At 45.8% G+C, this 24,546-nt stretch overlaps 1 protein-coding gene across 3 annotated transcripts in view; it reads right to left on the bottom strand.

Moving 5' to 3' along the window:
• HSD17B14 (hydroxysteroid 17-beta dehydrogenase 14) overlaps positions 1 to 24,546 on the bottom strand; it is a 119,524-nt gene that overhangs the window by 9,905 nt on the left and 85,073 nt on the right. For all 3 annotated transcript variants that reach the window (XM_063942797.1, XM_063942798.1, XM_063942799.1), the window contains 2 exons: positions 23,939 to 24,043; positions 21,968 to 22,035 (listed from right to left, as the gene is read on the bottom strand). In XM_063942797.1, the coding sequence (XP_063798867.1) occupies positions 21,968 to 22,035; positions 23,939 to 24,043 (173 nt within the window). The remainder of the gene's footprint in view (positions 1 to 21,967; positions 22,036 to 23,938; positions 24,044 to 24,546) is intronic.

The following is a 24,546-nucleotide window of genomic DNA, read 5'->3' as shown; positions in this document are numbered from 1 at the left end:
CTGGATGCGCTGGCGGTGCCGTGGAGGTTTTGGCTGCCGTACGAGTTCCCTCCGGTGTCACTCCTGCCCAGGGTAATTCGGAAGTTCAAGCAAGGAAAAGGAAATCTGCTTCTCATAGCTCCGGCGTGGCCCAGACGGCACTGGTTCTCAGACCTGCAAGGCCTATCGTCAGAGCGTCCACTTCAGCTTCCACAACGCCCAGACCTCCTCATTCTGGGCCCCTGTGTCTACCAGGACCTAGCCCGGCTGTCTTTGACAGCGTGGCTCTTGAAGCTTCCATCTTGAGGGCTAAAGGGTTTTTCTGAAGAGGTCATTAAAACTATGTTGCGGGCCTGGAAACCGGCTTCTGCTCGGATTTACTATAGGGTCTGGCATTCCTACTTTGTTTGGTGCGCATCTAATAATTCTGACGTTTCCAAGTTTAGTACAGCCAAACTTTTGGCTTTTCTGCAGCAGGGCCTAGATTTAGGCTTGCGTCTGGCCTCCCTCAAGGTTCATATTTCGGCCTTGTCGGTGTGGTTTCAGAGAAAAATTGCGACTTTACCTGATGTTTATACTTTCACTCAGGGTGTGTTGCGTATCCAACTTCCCTATGTCCCACCTGTGGCTCCTTGGGACTTGTCGGTGGTTTTGGAGGCGTTGCAGGAGCCTCCGTTTGAACCCCTGGGTTCAGCTGACCTTAAGTGGCTTTCCCTTAAGGTGGTGTTCTTGCTGGCTATTGCCTCTGCTAGAAGAGTGTTGGATCTGGGTGCCTTGTCTTGTAGTTCCCCATATCTGATTTTTCACCGTGACTGGGCGGTTCTTAGGACTCGTCCCAGATATTTACCTAAGGTGGTTTCTTCGTTCCACCTTAATCAGGAGATTGTGGTTCCGGCATTTGTCTCTCCTGATTTGTCTCCCAAAGAGCGGTCTTTGGATGTGGTACGGGCTCTACGTATCTACGTGAAGAGAACTGCTTCTATTCGAAAATCTGATTCTCTCTTTGTTTTGTTTGGATTTCACAAACGTGGCTGGCCTGCTCACAAGCAGACCCTGGCCAGATGGATTAGAATGGTGATTGCACATGCTTATGTGAAGGCTGGTCTGTCAGCTCCTGCTCACATTACGGCCCATTCTACTCTGTCTGTTGGACCTTCTTGGGCGGCCCAACGTGGTGCGACCCTTGAACAATTGTGCAAGGCGGCTACGTGGTCCTCCGGGAACACGTTCATAAGGCTCTATGCCTTCGATACTGCCGCTTCCCAGGATGATTCCTTTGGATGCCGGGTTCTTGTGCCCGCTACAGTGCGTCCCCTCCCATAAGGAACTGCTTTAGGACATCCCCATTGTCCAATCCTTGTGGAGCCCAGTGTACCCCGCAGCAGAAAACGAGATTTATGGTAAGAACTTACCTTTGTTAAATCTCTTTCTGCGAGGTACACTGGGCTCCACAAGGCGCCCACCCTGACGCACTTAGCTTCTTTGGGTTGGTATGGCATTAGCCGCTGACACTTCTCTTGTCGTGAGAGTGTGGTGTATGTGGCTACTAACCGTTGTCGTCTCTTTTCCTGCTACTGCATTGGGCTGGTTAACTAAAAACTGAGCTCCTGTGCAGGGAGGCGGGGTTATAGAGGAGGCGGCGCTGTGCATTCCGGGAACAGTCAAAGCTTTGAGCCTGTTGGTGCCTCGGATCAAGATCCTACCCTACACCCCATTGTCCAATCCTTGTGGAGCCCAGTGTACCTCGCAGAAAGAGATTTAACAAAGGTAAGTTCTTACCATAAATCTCGTTTTTTTACAGTTTCTTATATAGTGAGGCACATTATGTATCTCCTGATACATTCTGTGCTGCTGGGGGTCTGTGTTATTTTCACTATATAACGCTCAGTGTGTGTGTTTGTGCAACCTGCATTCCCCTCCTCACATCATGTCACTGGCCCTGTCACATGCAGCCCTGTCATCATTGATATATCATGTATGTCCTGATATAGTCTGTGGTGCTGGGCCACCCCTAGGTGTGCTAGTTGTGTGTTACACTCTGAGTGTTTGTTCCCAGAGTGTAAGTCATATGTGTAGCAAGTTTGCTGTAAATTGCTCCAGGCATTCCAGAGTTATGCTGTGTGCTGAAAAACTCTGTGCTGCTGCCTCACCCCTAGGGGTGCTAGGGATGTCTTACCCCCACAGAGTTTGTTCCCAGCTTGTAAGTCATATGTGTACCAAGTTTGTTGTAAATTGGCCCAGGCATTCGGGAGTTATGCTGTCTCCTGAAATACTCTGTGCTGCTGTGCCACCCCTAGGAGTGCTAGGGATGTCTTACCCCCACAGAGTTTGTTCCCAGATTATAAATCAGATGTGTACCAAGTTTGGTGTAAATTGCTCCAGGCCTTCCACAGTTATGCTGTCTGCTAACATACTCTGTGCTGCTGTCCCACCCTTAGGGGTGCTAAGGGTGTCTGACCCCCACAGTGTTTGTTTCCAGAGAGTGTAAGTCATATGTGTACCAAGTTTGTTGTAAATTGCTGCAGGCATTCCAGAGTTATGCTGTCTGCTGAAATACTCAGTGCTGCTGCCACACCCCTAGGGGTACTAGGGGTGTCTTCCTCCCACAGTGTTTGTTGCCAGATTGTAAGGCATATGTGTACCAATTTTGGGGACATGGGTCCAGCAATTCCAGAGTTATGCTGACTCCTGATATACTCTGTGCTGCTGCCCCGCCCCCTAGGGGTGCTAGGGATTTCTACATTTTTTTAGTTGCCTCCGACGTGTTTTAATACGTTTGCATGCCAAATTTCACGATCTTCGCTTGTAAACGGTGGATTTGTATAGAAATATAGACAGAAGGACAAATTTTCACTTTTATATAGTAGATTCACTAGTGTGCACTCTAATGATAATATCAGTAATATTAATAACTGCCATAACCAAATATAACAATGATATTCTGCTATTTGCAGATAGAGACGTTAATTTTAATTTACACAAAACATAACCTGATTCTAAATAAGTGTGGGACTATATTTTCTTTACTTTGATCCTTATATTACAACATTGGAGGCTAGATGTAATAGGGTGCGATTTTTTTAGACACCTAAAAAATCGCATCAAATCGCACGTTTGTTACTTTTGTTTGTAAATTTTTTACTAAAAATCACAAATGTTATAGGGTTCGAATTTTAAGGTTAAAACGGAATTCGCATGCGATTATTTGCGGGTTTTAGTAAGGTAAACATGCGCTTTTTAGTAATAAAAACATTCGGATTTTAGGTCATGTTTTTATTACTTAGTCAGAAGCATGCACAGATCAGTGAGATCCGTGCATGCTTCTGTATGGAATAGTAAAGAAAGTGTTAAAAATAAAAAAAATAAAAAAAAATGACGTGCAAGTCCCCCCCAAAAGCATAACCAGCCCCGGGCTCTTTGAACCAGTCCTGGTTGCAAAAATACAGGGCAAAAAATTACTGGGGTTCCCCGTATTTAAGCAACCAGCACTGGACTCTTGGACCGGTCCTGGTTCCAAAAATACGGGGGACAAAAGAATTAGGGGTCCCCCGTATTTTTTAAACCAGCACCGGGCTCCACTAGCCAGGAAGGTGATTCCGCAGCCGGAGGGACACTTTTATATAGGTCCCTGCGGCCAAAGCATTACAAACCCCCCAACTAGTCACCCCTGGCCGGGGTTCCCGGGGAAAGTGGGGACCCCTTAAATCAAGAGGTCCCCCCTCCAGGCACCCAAGGGCAGGGATGAAGCCCTGATAGTGTTAAAAAGAATATTGTCTTTTGCTGTGGAACTACAAGTCCCAGCAAGCCTCCCCTGCATGCTGGTACTTAGAGAACCACAAGTGCCAGCATGCAGGGAAATAACGGGCCCACTGGTACCTGTAGTTCCACAACAAAAGATATATCCAAATAAAAACACAAGACACACACCTTGAAAGTACAACTTTAATACACATACATGCACACTTACACACTCATACATACTTACCTACATCCCACGCCGCCATTCACGTTCCCTTCTCCAGTAGAATCCAATCGAGTACCTGTAACAAAAAAATATACAGTATATACTTACAAACAGTCCAGTGAAGATCGGTCCTCTTCTTTCCATGTAGCATCCCAGGGGTTAATAAAATAAAATTAAAAAAACGAAAAGCCCGATCCAACGAACTAAAGGGGTTCCATGTTTACACATGGAACCCCTTTCCCCAAATGCCGGGACCCTCCGCGACTCCTGTTACTAGAGGACCCGGCAGCCAATCGGTGAGCGCCACGTCATAGCGCTCTCCAGATTGGCTGTGCGCTCCTGGCCTGTTAATCAGGCAGAGCGCACCAGCTAGAATGGAGGATCGCGATTCTCCATTATACTCTATGGTGGGAACTTTGCGGTCTGCGGCTAACCGCGAGGTTAATTGAGGTCACTCTCGTGGGTGACCTCAATTAACCTTGTGGTTTACTTTTCCATACAGAAGCATGCATGGATCACACTGATCTGTGCATGCTTCACCAAATATCGCCAGTCTAAACCTGGTCTATTATTCTGGCGATTTTTGGTAAGGTTTTGTGTGCAAGTGAAAAAATCGCATCCTATTACATTTCAATGGGAAAACATCTGGATGCGATTTTTCACTTGTGATTTTTGGTATATGTTCAAAACTTGCGATTTTTAGCAAAATTGCAAGCTTTTACATTTGTGATTTTCAGAAAACGTGCAATTTCGCATCAAAAATCGCACGTTTTCCAAAATCGCACCCTATTCCATTTAGCCTCATATCTTTTACTAGCAATATTACAATGGTATAATTGTAGTCCATGGTTCCATGAGGTAAATCCTAATATTTCCCAAACCTCATATATTGATATAGCCCAGTTGTTCTCAAACTTTTTTGAATCATGGCACCCTAGAGCAGGGGTGTCAAACACAAGGCCCGCGGGCCAAATCCGGCCCGCCAGACCTCGTCTGATGGCCCGCGGTGCCGCCGCCAGCCTTGCAGCCTCCCCTGCACGGAGTAAATTCATTTTAAAAATGGCTCAAGTTAAAAAAAAAAAAAAAAATTTACTTACCTTCCGGGACCTGGCCCGACTTCTTCCTGCCCCGCACTGCTCCCTGGGTGTCGGACGTGACGTCATCACGTGACGTCCGCCCGACATCTCCAGGGATCAGAGGAGCGCGCGGACGCCGCGGAGAGGAGCAAGAAGAAAGAAGTAAAAGAAAGAAAGAAGTAAAAGGTAAGTAAAGTAAATGGAGGGGGCAGATGGCTGGGCACTATAAAAGGGGGCAGATGGCTGGGCACTATAAAAGGGGGCAGATGGCTGGGCACTATAAAAGGGGGCACATGGCTGGGCACTATAAAAGGGGGCAGATGGCTGGGCACTATAAAAGGGGGCAGATGGCTGGGCACTATAAAAGGGGGCAGATGGCTGGGCACTATAAAAGGGGGCAGATGGCTGGGCACTATAAAAGGGGGCACATGGCTGGGCACTATAAAAGGGGGCACATGGCTGGGCACTATAAAAGGGGGCACATGGCTGGGCACTATAAAAGGGGGCAGATGGCTGGGCACTATAAAAGGGGGCAGATGGCTGGGCACTATAAAAGGGGGCACATGGCTGGGCACTATAAAAGGGGGCACATAATAATTGAATGCAGTGACATTAATTTATGATAATAAAGAGTGGACACATAGACCTACAGATACAACCGGCCCTTTGATGGGGACCAAACTGCTGATGCGGCCCCCGATGAATTTGAGTTTGACACCCCTGCCCTAGAGTATCAGAATTATTTTCACGGCACCCCGAGTCTCTTATTGAGAAGTTTAGAAAGAAATATTCAGTTAAGTAAATTGTGTTAATATGCCATCCTTAGGTTTAACTGTGTGGTGAGGGACAAGATTTGCTTCTGTTTGCCCATATATTTTATGACTGACAGCCACCAGCACTGGCTTTGCCTATTACATTGACCATAAAATAGAATTTTATTACCTACCGGTAAATCCTTTTCTCTTAGTCCGTAGACGCTTCAAGAACCATGGGGTATAGACGGGATCCGCAGGAGACATGGGCACTTTAAGACTTTGAATGGGTGTGAACTGGCTCCTCCCTCTATGCCCCTCCTCCAGACTCCAGTTATAGGAACTGTGCCCAGGGAGACGGACATTTCGAGGAAAAGGATTTATTGTTAAACTAAGGGTGAGATACATGCCAGCTCACACCACCAAACACGCCGTACAACCTGGCATTTAACAGAATTCCAGTCAACGGCATGAACAAAAATCAGCAACAGGCTGAACATAACCAAAGCAAAACCTTTGTTTAACACAAGCAATAACTATTAACAAATACTGCAGATAGGGTCCGCACTGGGACGGGCGCCCAGCATCCTCTACGGACCAAGAGCAAAGAATTTACCGGTAGGTATTAAAATCCTATTTTCTCAATCGTCCTAGAGGATGCTGGGGACGCTTTAAGAACCATGGGGTTTATACCAAAGCTCCAGAACGGGCGGGAGAGTGCGGATGACTCTGCAGCACCGATTGACCAAACATGAGGTCCTCCTCAGCCAGGGTATCAAACTTGTAGAACTTTGCAAAAGTGTTTGAACCCGACCAAGTAGCCGCTCGGCAAAGCTGTAATGCCGAGACCCCTCGGGCAGCCGCCCAAGATGAGCCCACTTTTCTCGTAGAATGGGCCTTCACCGATTTCGGCAACGGCAATGCCGCCGTAGAATGAGCATGCTGAATCGTATTACAGATCCAGTGTGCAATAATCTGCTTGGAAGCAGGAGCCCCAATCTTGTTGGGAGCATACAGGACAAACAGAGCCTCCGTTTTCCTAATCTGAGCCGTTCTGGCGACATAAATTTTCAAAGCTCTGACCACATCGAGAGACTTCGATTCCGCCAAAGTTTCAGTAGCCACTGGCACCCCAATAGGTTGGTTCATGTGAAACGATGAAACCACCTTTGGTAGAAATTGTTGACGAGTTCTCAACTCCGCTATGTCTACATGAAATATCAAATAGGGGCTCTTGTGAGACAAAGCCGCTAATTCAGACACCCGCCTTGCGGATGCCAAGGCCAACATCATGACCACTTTCCAAGTGAGGAATTTGCGCTCAACCTTATGTAAAGGTTCAAACCAATGAGATTGCAGGAACTGCAACACCACGTTAAGATCCCATGATGCCACTGGGGGCACAAAAGGAGGTTGGATGTGTAGCACTCCTTTCACGAAAGTCTGAACTTCTGGAAGGGAGACCAATTCTTATTGAAAGAAAATTGACAAGGCTGAAATTTGTACTTTAATGGAGCCTAACTTTAGGCCCGCATCCACACCTGCTTGCAAAATATGGAGAAAACGCCCCAGCTGAAATTCTTCCGTAGGAGCCTTCTTGGATTCACACCAAGACACATATTTTCTCCAAATACGGTGATAATGCCTCGCCATTACTGCTTTTCTAGCCTGAAGTAGTGTGGGAATGACTTCACTTAGAATACCCTTTCGGGCTAGGATTTGGCGTTCAACCGCCATGCCGTCAAACGCAGCCGCGGTAAGTCTTGATACACGCACGGTCCTTGCTGTAACAGGTCCTCTCGTAGAGGAAGAGGCCAGGGATCTTCTATGAGTAATTCTTGAAGATTGGGATACCAGGCCCTTCTTGGCCAGTCTGGAACAATGAGTATCGCCTGAACCCTTGTTCTTCTTATGATCTTTATCACCTTTGGAATGAGTGGAAGTGGAGGGAACACATAAACCGACTGAAACACCCACGGTGTCACCAGGGCGTCCACCGCTATTGCTTGAGAGTCCCTCGACCTGGAACAATATCTCTGAAGTTTCTTGTTGAGGTGAGACGCCATCATGTCTATTTGAGGAATTCCCCGACTTGTCACTTCTGCAAAGACCTCTTGATGAAGACCCCACTCTCCTGGATGGAGATCGTGTCTGCTGAGGAAGTCTGCTTCCCAGTTGTCCACTCCTGGAATGAAGACTGCTGACAGAGCGCTTGCATGTTTCTCCGCCCAGCGAAGAACTTTTGTGGCATCTGCCATCGCCGCTCTGCTGTTTGTTCCACCCTGGCGGTTTATATACGCCACTGCAGTTATGTTGTCTGACTGAATCAAGACGGGCAGACCGCGAAGAAGATGTTCCACTTGCCGAAGGCCATTGTAAATGGCCCTTAATTCCTTAATTCCAGAATGGTTATGTGCAGACAAGCTTCCTGGCTTGACCATTTTCCCTGGAAATTGTTTCCCTGTGTGACTGCTCCCCAGCCTCGGAGACTTGCATCTGTGGTCACCAGGATCCAATCCTGAATCCCGAACCTGCGTCCCTCTAGGAGGTGAGAACTGTGCAGCCACCACAGGAGAGAGAGTCTGGTCCTGGAAGATAGGATTATTTTCCGGTGCATGTACTGGTGAGACCCGGACCACTTGTCCAACAGGTCCCACTGAAACACTCTGGCATGGAACCTGCCAAACTGAATGGCCTTGTAGGCCGCTACCATCTTCCCCAGCAACCGAGTGCATTGAAGAATCGACACTCTTGCCGGTTTCAGAATCTGTTTTACAATGTTCTGTATTTCCAGAGCCTTTTCCACTGGAAGAAAAACTCTCTGTAATTCTGTATCCAGAATCATACCCAAGAACGACAGCCGTGTTGTCGGAACCAACTGTGATTTTGGCAAGTTTAGGAGCCAACCATGTTGTTGCAGAATTGTCAGGGAGAGCGTAACGTTTTTCAGTAATTGCTCCTTGGATCTCGCCTTTATCAGGAGATCGTCCAAGTACGGGATAATTGTGATTCCCTGCTTGCGCAGGAGAACCATCATTTCCGCCATAACCTTGGTGAAAATCCTCGGAGCCGTGGACAGACCAAACGGCAACGTCTGAAATTGGTAATGACAATCCTGAACAGCAAACCTCAGATAAGCCTGATGTGGAGGATATATATGGGGACGTGTAAGTAGGCATCCTTTATGTCGACCGACACCATAAAATCCCCCTCCTCCAGACTGGAGATCACTGCTCGGAGAGATTCCATCTTGAATTTGAATTTTTTTAGATAGAAATTGAGGGATTTTAGGTTCAGAATCGGTCTGACTGAGCCGTCCGGCTTCGGGACCACGAACAGGCTCAAATAAAAGCCTTCCCCATGTTGTGACGGGGTTACCGTGACAATGACTTGATTTTGACACAGCTTTAGTATTGCAGCACATACTACCTCCCTTTCTGGAAGAGAAGCTGTCAAGGCCGATTTGAAAAATCGGTGAGGAGGCACGTCTTGAAACTCCAATTTGTACCCTTGGGCTACTATCTCTAATACCCAAAGATCCAGGGACGAGCGAACCCAGACCTGACTGAAGAGTTGGAGACTTGCCCCCACCGGTGCGGACTACCGCAGAGGAGCCCCAACGTCAGGCGGTGGATTTTGTAGAAGCAGGGGAGTAGTTCTGGTCTTGCCACAGCCTGTGACCTTTTTCCCCTTCCTATTCCTCTCGTAGCAAGGAAGGAAGACCCTCGTCCTTTTTTGTATTTATTGGGCCGAAAGGACTGCATCTGATAGTGGGGCGTTTTCTTTTGTTGTGCAGGAACATAAGGTAGGAATGATGACTTACCCGCGGTAGCCGTAGATACCAGGTCAGTGAGGCCGTCACCAAACAAGACACTACCGTTAAACGGCAGAGACTCCATAGTCTTCTTAGAGTCAGCATCAGCATTCCATTGATGAATCCACAATGCTCTTCTAGCTGAGACTACCATGGCATTGGCCCTTGATCCCAAAAAGCCAATATCCCTCGCAGCTTCCTTTAGATAGGCTGCAGCGTCCCTGATATGACCCAGTGTCAAAAGCACGCTATCCCTGTCCAGGGAATCTATATCAGATGACAAGTTATCTGCCCACTTTTCAATAGCGCTACTCACCCATGCCGATGCAACGGCAGGCCTGAGCAGTGTACCTGTAGTGACAAAAATGTATTTTAGTGTATTTTCCTGCTTACGATCCGCAGGATCCTTTAGGGCTGCCGTGTCAGGAGACGGAAGCGCCACCTTTTTGGACAGACACAATAGAGCTTTGTCCACCGTGGGGTTTGACTCCCACTTTTCCCTGTCCCCAGAGGGGAACGGATATGCCACCGGAATTCTCTTGGGAACCTGTAACTTCTTGTCAGGATTTTCCCAAGCTTTTTCAAAAAGAGCGTTCAGTTCATGAGAGGGAGGAAATGTCACCTCAGGTTTCTTTCCCTTAAACATCCAGACCCTAGTATCAGGAACAGCAGGGTCTTCCGTGATATGTAATACGTCTTTTATTGCCACAATTATATACTGAATGCTCTTAGCCAGTTTAGGATTCAATCTGGTATCACTATAATCGACACTGGAATCAGAGTCCGTGTCGGTATCTGTATCCGCTATCTGGGTAAATGAACGCTTCTGTGACCCCAAGGGGGTCTGAACCTGCGACAATGCATCCTCCATGGATTTTCTCCATGTCTGGTTCTGAGACTCAGATTTATTTAATCTCTTATTCAACCGAGCCACATTTGCATTCAAAACACTCAACATATTTACCCAATCAGCCGTCGGCGGTGCAGACACGGTCACTCCCACAGTCTTTTCTGTCCCCACTCCAGCCTCCTCCTGGGAAGAGCACTCAGCCTCAGACATGTCGACACACGCGTACCGACACCCACAACCACACTGGGGCTATAGGGGACAGACCCACAGCAAAGCCTGTTAGAGAAACACAGAGGGAGTTTTGCCAGCTCACAACCCAGCGCCTATCCCGGTACTGAAACGATTAAAGTAATGCCTCAGACCTGTTAGCGCTTTTATACTAATAAATCAGCACCAAAATTCTGTGCCCCCCCCCCCCCCCGTTTGGCACCCTGTTACTTGTACAGCAGTGTAGGCGGTCAGGACCAGCGTCTCTGCAGCTCTGTGAAGAGAAAATGGCGCTGATTAGAGCTATGAGGGCTAAGCCACGCCCCCTTAATGGCGCGTTTCCGCTATTTTTAAAATCTTTATACTGGCGGGTGTCCGGTTTTAGTGCCCAGGCACTGTAAGCCTCTTTTGCCAGTCTATTTTTTTGAGGTTTCATGCTGCCCTGCGCCCTGTAGTGCCGCTGTGTGTGTGGGAGCATGGCGTGCAGCGCGACCGCTGTGCGGTACCTCAAAGCCGTCACTGAAGTCTTCTGATCTTCTTCTACTCACCCGTCTTCTGACTTCTGGCTCTGCAAGGGGGGGTGACGGCGTGGCTCCGGGAACGAGCATCTAGGCGTACCTAGCGATCAGACCCTCTGGAGCTAATGGTGTCCAGTAGCCTAAGAAGCAGAGCCTTGAAACTCACAGAAGTAGGTCTGCTTCTCTCCCCTCAGTCCCACGATGCAGGGAGCCTGTTGCCAGCAGGTCTCCCTGAAAATAATAAACCTAACAAAAAGTATTTTTTCTGAGAAACTCTGGAGAGCTCCTCAGTGTGCATCCAGTCTCACTGGGCACAGAATCTAACTGGAGTCTGGAGGAGGGGCATAGAGGAAGGAGCCAGTTCACACCCAAAGTCTTAAAGTGCCCATGTCTCCTGAGGATCCCATCTGTACCCCATGGTTCTTGAAGCGTCCCCAGCATCCTCTAGGATGTATGAGAAATAATTTTAATTGGTCCTGGACCACCAACCCAGGGAACCCCTGCAAGTGTCCTGAGGCACCCTAGGGTGCCAAAGCACACAGTTTGAGAACCACTGATACAGCCTGTTCTATCTGGCTGCAGTATACCAGACAAATACAGTTTGCAGGATGGTAAATGCACCTTCATTTACATCTCTGCCTGCTGGAAATAACTACTACCTGACTGACTAGTAATACATTTTCTTGTCTGAACAAGCAGTATATCAGCTAGTACACAAGATAAAACAAAATAAAATAAATGCTTTCAAGTTCTGCTGGACATTTTGGCAGTTGGATTAGTATATGTATAGCATCAGCCTATCCTTCCATTTTGGGCAAGTGACCACCATGAGCCAGTTTATGGTGGCGGCCATTCTGTGACCTGAACAGTCTACAGTATATATGCGCTGTCATCAGGGCTTAAAGTGGTCCTGGAGAGGCAGTGGAACCTGTCTCCCCCCCCCCCCCCCCCCCCCCCATATCCTCACATAAAACAGAGCCAGGGCCAGTGCTAGTGTTTTCAGCACCCTATTGCAACTATAAATAATTACCCTACCTACCATACTTTATAAAGGGACATTGATCTAACAAAAAAGCAGCGTGGTCACATAATAGTACCCCCAATTCAAATTACTTGTCTTCAAGAAGCACAGAGCCTGCTCCTCTTTATGCCTCCTCTTCACTTCAGCAACGGTGACAGCATGACATCACATACGCCGTGACGGAAAAGGAAGCCACCTGAGGAGGGGATGAATGCTGTCCAACATACACAGCGTGTGTGAGTACCAGGAGGGGTGGGCTGTAGATGGAGGAGGACCATGGAGCCACCAGCATCATCTATTGATATAGGTGATGGGGCAGATTTTTCTGTTGGAATTGCTGTGCAGGGCTATGGAGGTGGTGGAACTAGTTCCCCCTACCATTACAGGTGGTGGAACTCAGTTCCACCTCATTCCCCCACCCCACTTTAACCCCTGGCTGTCATGCCCCAAGCAGGCAGTCTTCCTGTAAATCATTGCTTAGCCACCACCTAGGAATGCACAGAGGCGTCACAAGGGCGGTGTGGTGGCTGCAGACAACACCCAGGTGTGACACCATACACTTGCTCCTCTGCAGTGACTGGGAGCCAGGTGCTGTAGTGTGACATTATCCTGCAGCGATAAGAAGAGAAAAAAATACTGCCGGGATTGCAGAGTTATTGCCAATTTGTAGCTGAGCTGCCAACTATTTTAAGCCCTGCCTCATCTACAAAGCCACCAGACTTTCCTTCCCCCATACATCTTCCACCTCATCACACTCCAAGCTCCCTCCTACCTTCACTGCTCTGCCAAAGGGCGACGCCCCAACTCTCCACTGATAACATCTCACTCCTGCATCCAAAACTTCTCCCATGTCACTCAGCACCTCTGAAATCACACGTTCAGTCAGACTCCCTGCCAGCCTACATACAAAGGCAAGAGTGGGCCCAGGAAATATTATTATTTTTATTATTATCATCATCATCTGTTATTTATATAGTGGCAATCATATTGCTGGTAAAATGACTCCTAATGTACATTGCTACAAGTGATATTATTTGTGGCCACTCGTATTAGCATGATATTCTGCAAATGTTATATTAGGCTACTGGTCATGTTATTACTGTATTCTATTGGAACAACTTTATAGTATGCCTGATGCTACTAGTCTGTTGTACATACTGCCAGAGGCGTATCTAGGGTAGGGCGGTGGGGCACGTGCCCTGGGCGCCTTGGCAGGCCCAGGAGAGGGGGGCGCCGCTGGCGACCAGGCATCATGCCCCACTCGCCCCCGTCAACCCTAAATGTGAGGGGAGGAGAGCGCAGCGTCTCTCCCTCCCCTCACCGCCGCTGCCAGCACTAGCAGCGCTGCTGTGTCCGGTCTCCGGCGCTAGCCAATCAGAGCTTGCGGACCGGCTCCTGATTGGCTGCCGGTCCGCGAGCTCTGATTGGCTAGCGAACCGGCGCCAGACAGCCGCCGGAGACCTGGAGCGGTAAGGGGAAGGAGAGGCGCTGCGCTCTCCTCCCCTCACATAACAACAAGCGGTGAGTGGCGGGGGGCGGGGGTGGCGGCGGGCTTGGCGGCACAGTGGGGCATGTATCTGGCACCAAATGGGGCATATGTAACTGGCACTGAGTGGAGCCTGGCACTGTGGGGCAATGTAACTGGCACTGAGTGGGGCAATGTAACTGGCACTGAGTGGGGCAATGTAACTGGCACTGAGTGGGGCAATGTAACTGGCACTGAGTGGGGCAATGTAACTGGCACTGTGGGGCAATGTAACTGGCACTGTGGGGCAATGTATCTGGCACTGTGGGGCATTGTATCTGGCACTGTGGGGCAATGTAACTGGCACTGTGGGCCATTTTCAGTGGCCACACCCCTTCTGGAGCGTGGCCACACCCATTTTTTCGGTGCGCGCGCATGCTTCTTTTTGTGTGTGTTTTTTTTTTGGGGTGGCGCCATTTTCCAACTTGCCCTGGCCTCCGAAAACCCTAGCTACGCCTCTGCATACTTTAGTGACTACAGTATACTGTGCCAGACACAACAGGTGCCTTGGTATAATGTGACTGTGATTGACTAAACAATACATATATCAGTGACCTGACTCCATACATTAAGGCATGTCATTCACAATTATGGGCAGTATGAGCCGTCATTTGTCAAAAGTAAAATGCCATCCAGCCAACATTATTATATAATAATCACACCATAGTATTTTACCTTTCATTAAACTTTTGTGCCATTAAAAACAGCCATAATTTGATTATTAATAAATAAAATGATTATCCATTGTACTGACATCAGTAGTCAGGTCAAGACTAGTTATTTCAGCACCTCCATGGGTCTGAGCAAAAACAAGTCATGTTTTCCTGCCTGATAACCGGCATTAGTGTACATCACTGTGCAAGGTCCTGATGGAAACTTGCTGCTAATGAAATCTCCCACATAGGGGGTCATTCAGAGTTGATCGTAGCTGTGCTAAATTTAGCACAGCTATGATCAGGCACTCAGACATGCAGGGTTACGCCCAGTACAGGGCTAGTCCGCCCCACATGTCAGGGCCGGCAACTCCCCCCCCACCCACCCCCCCGCAGAAATGCAAAAGCGCTTTTGCATTTGAGGAGTAACTCTTGACCAGCGCAGCTCCTGCGGCTGGCCAGGAGAACCTCATCGCTGCCCGGGTCGCATCGGCTGCGTGCGACGTCACGCAGCCGCCGCAGCCCGTCCCCCCAACGGCCCGGCCCCCTCCCGCCCAGCGACCGTTTCTACCTGTCAATCAGGCAGTGACGATCACCAGGGAACAACGGCCTTTCGGCCATCCACACTGCGGTGCCGGCGCATGCGCAGATCCGACCCGATCGCTGCGATACACTGCAGCGAGCGATCGAGTCAGAATGACCCCTATAGTTTTTTTGGGGCGAGACCTGCTCTATGGAATGCACTCCCACGCACAAGACTTTCTTCTAGTCTCCAAACCTTCAAGCGTTCCCTGAAAACTCACCTGTCAGGCAGCTTATCAAATTCCAAAACCACCAACGTAACATCAGATGTGTCCACTTACATCTTTGCTCTTTTGCTCAATTTGGCACAACATGCAAAACACGGCTAAGCTGTTTTTCACGAGTAGTGAGTGGATGGATTTTAAAATTTTTGTTTTCCATAATAGAATATGTATAAAGTAACATATTAAAGAAGCAAATGAAGAAAAATCACACGGCATGTCTATGGCATACAAAACCGTGCCATACATGGCGGGATATAGCAAAGATGGATGTCAGGGGTCAGGAAACTTTTTTACCTTTTACCCCAAAATACATTAAGATACGCCGACGTTACCACCTTGATTTGAAAGGAAGGAAATCATATTATTGTGGATATATACTGGTTATCACTGTTTATATGGCATTTCTGAGATACTGTGTGTGTATATACAGTATATTATATATCAAGTGAAGTGCACAAAAGAGCGCCTATCAGTGTTATCTTAAAGAAAAATGGTGTAATAAATCACCCTGTGAACTAAAAATACACAAATAGTATGCCAGTGACTTATCTCGCTTTAGATGTTATTGAGCTATGTGTTCCGTATATCTATCTATCTATCTATATCTATATATATATATATATATATATATATATATATATCTATATATATATAAAATTATTTCTTTTTATAATTTTTTTTATTATTTTCGCCAATAATTTTTTTGCAATGAATGGGTTAATTAACACTTTCTCCCCAAAACACCAGAATTAATGGGGGTCATTCCGAGTTGTTCGCTCGTTATTTTTTTCTTGCAACGGAGCGATTAGTCGCTAATGCGCATGCGCAATGTCTGCAGTGCGACTGCGCCAAGTAAATTTGCTATGCAGTTAGGTATTTTACTCACGGCATTACGAGGTTTTTTCTTCGTTCTGGTGATCGTAATGTGATTGACAGGAAGTGGGTGTTTCTGGGCGGAAACTGGCCGTTTTATGGGTGTGTGTGAAAAAACGCTACAGTTTCTGGGAAAAACGCGGGAGTGGCTGGAGAAACGGAGGAGTGTCTGGGCGAACGCTGGGTGTGTTTGTGACGTCAAACCAGGAACGACAAGCACTGAACTGATTGCAGATGCAGAGTAAGTCTGGAGCTACTCAGAAACTGCTAAGAAGTGTCTATTCGCAATTCTGCTAATCTTTCGTACGCAATTTTAAAATGCTAAGATTCACTCCCAGTAGGCGGCGGCTTAGCGTGTGCAAAGCTGCTAAAAGCAGCTTGCGAGCGAACAACTCGGAATGACCCCCAATGTAAGAAAGATGGATGAGAGGGGAAGGGGAGGGGACACGACTTTTAGGAGACAGATGGTCACATCCTCACCTCAGTAATGTCAGTGGAAATTTCCCACTGTTACGTGGGCCACTGTCTGATCCTGTGGAACTCCGTCAGCGGTCAGCCACAGAAAACTTCAAGTTCTGTGTGTGGGTTTGCAGGCCGCGGGCGGGAGGACAGGACAGCGCAGGACGGGCGGGGCGTGAGGGAGTGCGGTGTGACGTCAGCACGTCACACTGCGGCCAGGAACATAGCGCAGGGCGGCCAGGAGCACAGCGCAGGGCGGGCAGGAGGGAGCGCGGTGTGACGTTAGCACGTACCATCGCGAGCCGGACGCTGCTGGATGGGGCTGTGTCTCGGCAGCGCAACCGTCCATTACCCCCAGGAATTTCATTTTTACCCCATTTGGGGTCATTTACCCCTGTTCCCTGACCACTGATGTATGTGGACACATCTGTATTCTACTAATTACTTCCCCTCTACACAGCCCACACACAACTGTACAGCTTCTCTTCTTACACTCACATATACCGCTGACCCCAGGCCAACATAAGCTGTGTGACTGAATCCTATAGCCCAGCAAGTCTGGGAGCAGGGCCCATTTACCCCTAGGTCTGTCTGTTATTAACCAGTCAAGTTTCATAAATGTTTTGTGTTCCCTAACGTAAAGTGCAATGCACTAAATAAGTAAATGTTAATTAATTTAAAAAAATAAAAATAATAATAATTAAACAAGTATTGTATAATAAGAATACTGGTTGCTGGTAAATGTTACTATACCCAGCTCCCAGCTTAATCTATGATGGTTATAGAAGACTTCATTTGTGAAGGGGTGCAATAACAAGGCACTCTAAAATGTATACTGTATAAAATGTAATACTGTATGCATGTAGAGAAACATCTACTGAATAGAGTAATAGGAGTATGTAGAAATACATTGGTTATTGAGATTGTGGACAGATCGCACTAGCCTGTGCGTGGCTGCTTATTGCCAACTGACCACAAATCCCAATTGGAATGGGTTTGTTGGGTTAACCCTATTTAGGTCAACACTCATTAGGTCGACCACTATTGCTCAACAGGCAGTAGGTCGACACCTGGAAAATGTCAACATGGTCGGCAGGTCGACCTGGAAAAGATAGACATGAGAAAAGGTCGACATGAGTTTTTATATATATATATATTTTGTGTTTTCTTCGTAAAGTGATCGGGAACCCTAATTAGTGCACTGTGCTTTGCTCGCCATACTTCGGACAAGGTGCCTCGCTCTGCTACCGCTGCGCTTGGCACAGGTTACTATTACTATTCCACGTGGATCGGAAAGTATGAAAAAGTTACAAAAAAATGAAGAAAAAATGTGAATAACTCATGTCTACCTTTTCATGTGTCGACCTAATGCTCATGTCGACATTTTCCAGGTGTCGACCTAATGCATGTTGACCAATAGTGGTCGACCTACTGAGTGTCGACCTAAGGACCGTATCCCTCCCAATTTTGGTCCATATGCTAAATGCAGCTGTTCTTACAGCCTAGTAGCATGCGGGAATGTCTAGTAGCATGCGGGAATGTCTAGTAGCATGCGGGAATGTAACTCACAACGGATGAGCTTATTATTTTTGTGCTTCTGGAGTTTCTATGACACCAGACATTGGGGCTAATTCAGACCTGATCGCTAGGCTGCGTTTTCGTACAGCGGGCGATCAGGTCTAAACAGCACACACGTATGCACCGCAATGCGAAGGTGCGTCGCACGGGTACAAAGCGGATCGCCGCTCAGCGATGGGTTTGTGCAAAGGATCTGTTCGCACGGGCATTCGCAAGGAGATTGACAGGAAGAAGGCATTTGTGGGTGTCAACTGACCATTTTCTGGGAGTGTTTGGAAAAACGCAGGCGTGTCCAAGCATTTGCAGGGAGGGTTCCTGACATCAATTCCGGTACCGGACAGACTGATGTGATCGCAGCGGCTGAGTAAGTCCTGGGCTACTCAGAGACTGCACAAAATCTGTTTGTACAGCTCTGCTACACATGCGTTCGCACACTTGCACAGCAAAAATACACTCCCCCTATGGGCGAAGACTATGCGAACGCAGGGCTGCAAAAAAACCCTAGCGAGCGAACAGGTCTGAATTAGCCCCATTGTCGTCAGATAAAGTGAGTAAAGAATCAGCGGATGTACTGCAGAGGTAGGCATTCTGTGACTTGTGGAACTACTAAACTGCTAGTGTCAACGTGCTTCGCTATGAAGATGGAATGCTATTGGGGAACCCTGCAATATACAATGCTACATTTCTGTTGATTATGTGATGGGAAATTTAAATTTAATGTGTGTCGCGGGGTCCTCTTTTGCCTTGGATCACCATGGGGAAGAGGATAGGTTGGGTACATCACATGTTCTTACATTCAATGTAATGGTCAGTATTATATGCTGGAAAGTTGAAAGAGAAACTACATTTCCCAGGAAGGCTACTGTGAAAGGGGTGTGAAGTGGTATACTGAGACAAAAATAGGGGAATTCAATTTCCTCCAGCTGTGGTGTTTTCTTATTCAATTAGAGGACTGAAAATGAAACGCAGTAATTTCTATATGAGACGCAGTGATTTCTATAGAAATCGCTGCGTCTTTTTTTCTTACACCCCCAGAGCAATTCTGATTTTTCCTAAAAATCTTTATTTTTAGGAAAAACCAGCAGGACTGCTCTGGGGCCCCCCGAGGGACTCCCTCCTCCTGAGAACTAATTAAGCAATTGGAAGTAACCAATTAGTTTAATTAGTTAGTAATTACTCACCTTCCAAAGTGGTGTCTTCTCCTCCAGCGTCGGGATCCGGTCCTCTGCAGCAGCGATGAGCATGTGAGTGTAAGTGTGAGTGTGTGTGTGAGTGTGAACCTCGGTGTCTGCGTGACACCCCTGTGCAGTGTCATCCCCCCTGGATCCGGCAGCTGGGAGAACTACATCTCCCAGCAGCCCTTGAGCCTCCCAGCAGACCAGGTACCTCCAGGCAGCCCCGAGACTCCCAGCAGCCCTTCCCCAGTGGTAAGATGGAGGGGAGACCACTGGGGGCTGTGGAGACCACCATAGAGGTGAGTATTAATTTTTTATTTTATTTTTTACTTGCGTCACAGGGTTTTCAGCGCAGAAAACTCTGCAACCCCTTTTTCTAAATTGGATCCAAAGGGTATCAGGAGCGTGCATACCCGCAGTAATCCAAAAATGGGCATAAGGTACACAAGGTTTTTTACCTTGCTAAATCTCACGCCCAACTGAATTCCCTCGATAGAGATGTGTAACACAGGGGCAGATTTATTAAGCCTGGTGAAGTGACAAAGTGGGAGGTGATAAAGCACCAGCCAATCAGCTCCTAACTGTTATTTTTCAAACCCAGCCTGTAACATGGAAGTTAGGAGATGATTGGCTGGTGCTTTATCACCTTCCACATTATCACTTCTCACAAGTCCAGACAACATGACCCTAACAAGAAAGACAGAAGGGCATTGGATTGGTGGTCTGGGCTGAAAGCCGACAGTCTAAAGGGATTTCAGAAGAGGAGGAGCTGTGAACAGAACCAGGTCCCGGACCCACACTGGTGCAGATAAGTTACTGTGGTTTAGTCAGAGGATGACTAAACTGCCATGCTATAAGTGCAGAGAAACGCTTAAGGACATTGCCTTCGCCAGATATTCTCCGGACACATTGCTTCACCGGCAGCCTCCTTTAAAAGACCATGCCAGCTCTAAATTAGAAATAACCCCGCGGACAACTGGGGTACATTACATCAGTGGTGGACTGGAGTTTAGAGCTGTTTGAGTGACATTTACAACATCCATAACAAGGACGGCTCTCCAAACGTCGGTGCATTGCCACGGGCACAGGTGGAGCATAGCTCTCCATCATTTGCTCCCTTTGCCCTTCATATGCATCTCCAGAACAATCGTTATCTGTACAGGTGGTGAGCACAGTGTTACTAACATTGTCTACAGGTAATCAGCGCTGTCCCTCCATTGACATCTGCTTAATAATACAGAGGCGTGCACAGGAGAAGGTGAGCAGTACATCGTGCTTTTCAGACATTCCTTTAAATGTTCTCCCTCCTTTGACATAAGTACCCTTTTGCACACAATATTTGACGGCACTATGGACATTCCTAACATCGAGTGATGTCCTTGATTTATATAAAATTGGTATTAAGATATCTATGATTATGAAATAATAACTTTTTATGTTACAGGTTGAGTATCCCATATCCAAATATTCCAAAATACGGAATATTCTGAAATACAGAATTTTTTGAGTTAGAGTGAGATAGTGAAACTTTGTTTTCTGATGGCTCAATGTACACAAACTTTGTTTAATACACAAAGTTATTAAAAATATTGTGTTAAATGGCCTTCAGGCTGTGTATATAAGGTGTATATGAAACATAAATGAATTGTGTGAATGTACACACACTTTGTTTAATGCACAAAGTTATTAAACATATTGGCTAAAATGACCTTCAGTCTGTGTGTATAAGGAATATATGAAACATAAATGCATTCTGTGCTTAGATTTAGGTCCCATCGCCATCATATCTCATCATGGTATGCAATTATTCCAAAATACGGAAAAATCCCATATCCAAAATACTTCTGGTCCCAAGCATTTTGGATAAGGGATACTCAACCTGTATTTGTGTAAGTATTGTGTATGAAATTTAATTTGTGTTATTGATACACTTTTTTAATTAATTCCGCCACCTCTCTAGGACCACTTTAAGCACTGCTCCTCACAGATTAGCAAATGAATAGTTACCTACACCTGGATCTTTTAAAATGTGTCAGTGAGTAATTAATACACCTGTGTACTAGTATAGGTGACCTAGAAAACGTGACCTGTTTGGGGTCCCGAGGACAAAGTTTGAGAACCACTGTTGTAGACATATAAGTAAATATATATACATTCATCTCTTGAGATAATTACCCGTATCAATAGCTAGTGTGATTAGCATCTGATATACAGTATACTGATCCAGTGTACAAGGTTGTGACAATTGATGTTTATGTCATATGCTGTTGATATTACCAATTTATTGAGAGTTCGTTATAACCTGTTCATAGTATAAGTCAATGAGCTTCCGCCCTACTTTCTTCATGCTGCCTTATTATTGTATTGTTCACACTGTTATTTCATACTATGCCAGATTATATTTTTCTATAAAATGACAAAAGTTGCATTTAGTTATTCCAGCTCAATAAATGTGCCGTATTGGCTACTGAAGCACACAGTATGTCACAGCGTGTTAGTATGGGACAGGAGTTTTCCCAAATCTCGTCCTGGTGTATTTCCGAAGAAGAGAAAACCGTGATACAGGTGGGTACAGAAAAGCAAGGACAGGGGTGAGAGGCACCTGCATCATTCATATTTCCACCCTCATACTACACAAGTGGCTGTTACATCATGAAACTACTTTTTTTTTTACATTTTACACATGTAAAAATGATACAAGACTGTAATCATCTTACCTGTTCACTCTCACATTGTGTCGGCTCTCATCTACAGCCATCGCCTTGGTCATTGCAGTTACTGCTCCCTGGTACATAAAGGAACATTTTGCTGAACACACCACAAGTACACCGTATCCAAAACCAAATACAATTACATACAGTCTTTTTCATGGTTTTTCCAGCAGCCGCTGGGTTTTGCTATTCAATAAGAGGACTTTCTATAGAAATCATCACGTCTTTTTTCTTGCATCTCCAGAGCAAGTCTAATTTTTCCTAAAATCGTTATTTTTAGGAAAAATCACCAAGGCTTTCTCTGGCGCTGTGACTTGATCTACATCTCCCAGCAGCCATCGAGCCTCCCAGCAGCCCCCTCCCCAGTGTAAAGATTGAGGGGAGACCACTGGGAGTTCCGGTCACCACCGGAAGGGTATTATTCTTTTATTTATTTTTAACTCGCGCCGTGGGGTTTTAATCTCAAAAATCCTGCAACCATTTTTTTTTAAATTGCATACCGCGGACATCAGGAGCGCGCATATCTGCAATAATCCAAAATTGGGCGCGAGGTCCACAAGGTTTTTAACCTCGCGCCCAATTGAATTTCCCCTTTAGTCTGGTAAAAGTCTCTATGTATTTGCTCAAAAGTGATTTTATAAACATTTAATAAACTAAAGAGAGAGAAATTACTCTGGTAATATGTGTCATTCATCTCAGCTACAAATACAGGACTAAATTATGATCAGATTGGTTACAGGTTGTTTATTACCCATTCATTTGGGGACACTGATGAGTAGAAGATGAAAAATTTTAAAAGTAAGGTGCTCTGTAGAGTCAACTGTCACATCGCCTCGCCTGTTGAAGGACTTCTCAGAAACATGTGGCAGAAGACACGCTATCATTTTAAATACATTTTACCCACTTGAATTATGAAGTCTTAATTTGTTTCTTTCAATGCTCAGCCTTCTCCATATTAATTTCATAAATATTTGTAAAATATGTCTCTTGCATGTGACTATTAAAAAGAAACAAATACTCAGCGCTTTAATGGCCCAAACGCAAAATTACTAATGGCCCGTACACACTATGCAATATCATTTACGATTTGAACGATATTGTTAGTATCTGAATGATATTGTAGAATGTGTATGCATGATCCGACGAACGATGCGCGCTCACGCAGGTTGCCTGCGACCTCGTACATCGGACTGCATGCAGTCTTGATGAGGCGATATAGTATGCATTTGTACTCCAGTGATGGCTTTGTGTGTAGACATCGTTTGTAGTGTGTACACACGATCCGATCCGATATGATATCTTATACAATATCGTATCGTATGGGATTGCATAATGTGTACATGCCATAATACACCTGCAGCTGTCAAATAGGGACACCCCAAATCCCAAAAATTAGAATACAAAGATAAAAAAAAAGGAAAGACAGCGCTGGTGATACAGTGAAAATAATTATTTCATTTAAGAAATAATTCACATAAAACACAGTCATTAAAAAATTACATATAATTACTGGCCGGTATACTTTCAAAACATCCACATTCTAAAATTGACTAATAGATACCCCCAAGTAATAAGTTGTAATGGGTTAGTGTTTAGCATTTGTAAAGTCCCAATAGAGGTCAAGCTGTCAGTCGCTGATTATAATCCATATATAGCAGGGTTAGACTGGTACTTGGTTAGTTATGACCGAGCACAGCATATATAGTCCTGATTAGTATGTTAGTAAATCAGAAGCTGTGTCCAACATGCTGCTGGTGCAATACGGATTAATGCAGCCCTATCCAGAGTCTCGGGTTGGAAGGTCACTAAATATTTTCACTGTATCACCAGCGCTCTCTTTTCTTTTTTATCTAACTATTAAAAAGATCAAACAATGTAAAAAAAAAAAAAAAATTGAACAGTTTTTATACAATTAAAAGGCTTTTGCCAACATTGCAAATTATATATAACTGTTCCCCTATCATGACGACATTGTACCTTTGTGGCAACATACGGTATTGCATGTTTTTGACCAATGACTCCAACAAGACTTGAAATGTTGATGATATTGCCTTGTGTTTTTCTTAGATAGGGTAAAGCATACTGAAATATATAATTAAAAAAAAGAAAAAATTACAAAACCAAAGCGTCATACAATGATGTTCTAAACTACAGAATAAAATACACAATAGCATTATAGCTCGCAAAATATAAAAGCTCTGCAGTATAATGATCATTATTTCTTTTTAGTCAAGATGCTGTTACTTTCCATAAACAAAAAAGATAACTGTTCATCTTTTACATTTTTTTTTTTTAATAAGGACATTTTTAAATTGCAAGAACAAAAATCTATACTATAAGTAGTTTTGTGGCAGAAGCACCCCCTAGGTTACCCCCATTCCTGTCTCTGAGCATCACACCTTACTGAGGTACTGTCTTGAGGTGGGCAGTGGGAGGCATTCTCTGGCAGACTGGGAGTGTGGAGAAGGGCTGTGACATTATAACACAGCACCACACTCCCAAAGTATCACTGACATGGATGAGCGGCAGCCAGTAGCTATACAGCTAAAAAGCTGCTCCTCCTTCAAGTCAATGGCTGGTGCCCA

The sequence above is a fragment of the Pseudophryne corroboree genome, chromosome 10 (assembly GCF_028390025.1).
Source record: "Pseudophryne corroboree isolate aPseCor3 chromosome 10, aPseCor3.hap2, whole genome shotgun sequence".
Lineage (NCBI taxonomy): Eukaryota > Metazoa > Chordata > Amphibia > Anura > Myobatrachidae > Pseudophryne > Pseudophryne corroboree.
Note: the sequence above shows the minus strand (reverse complement) of the source record. Positions and strands in the feature narration are given on the sequence as shown.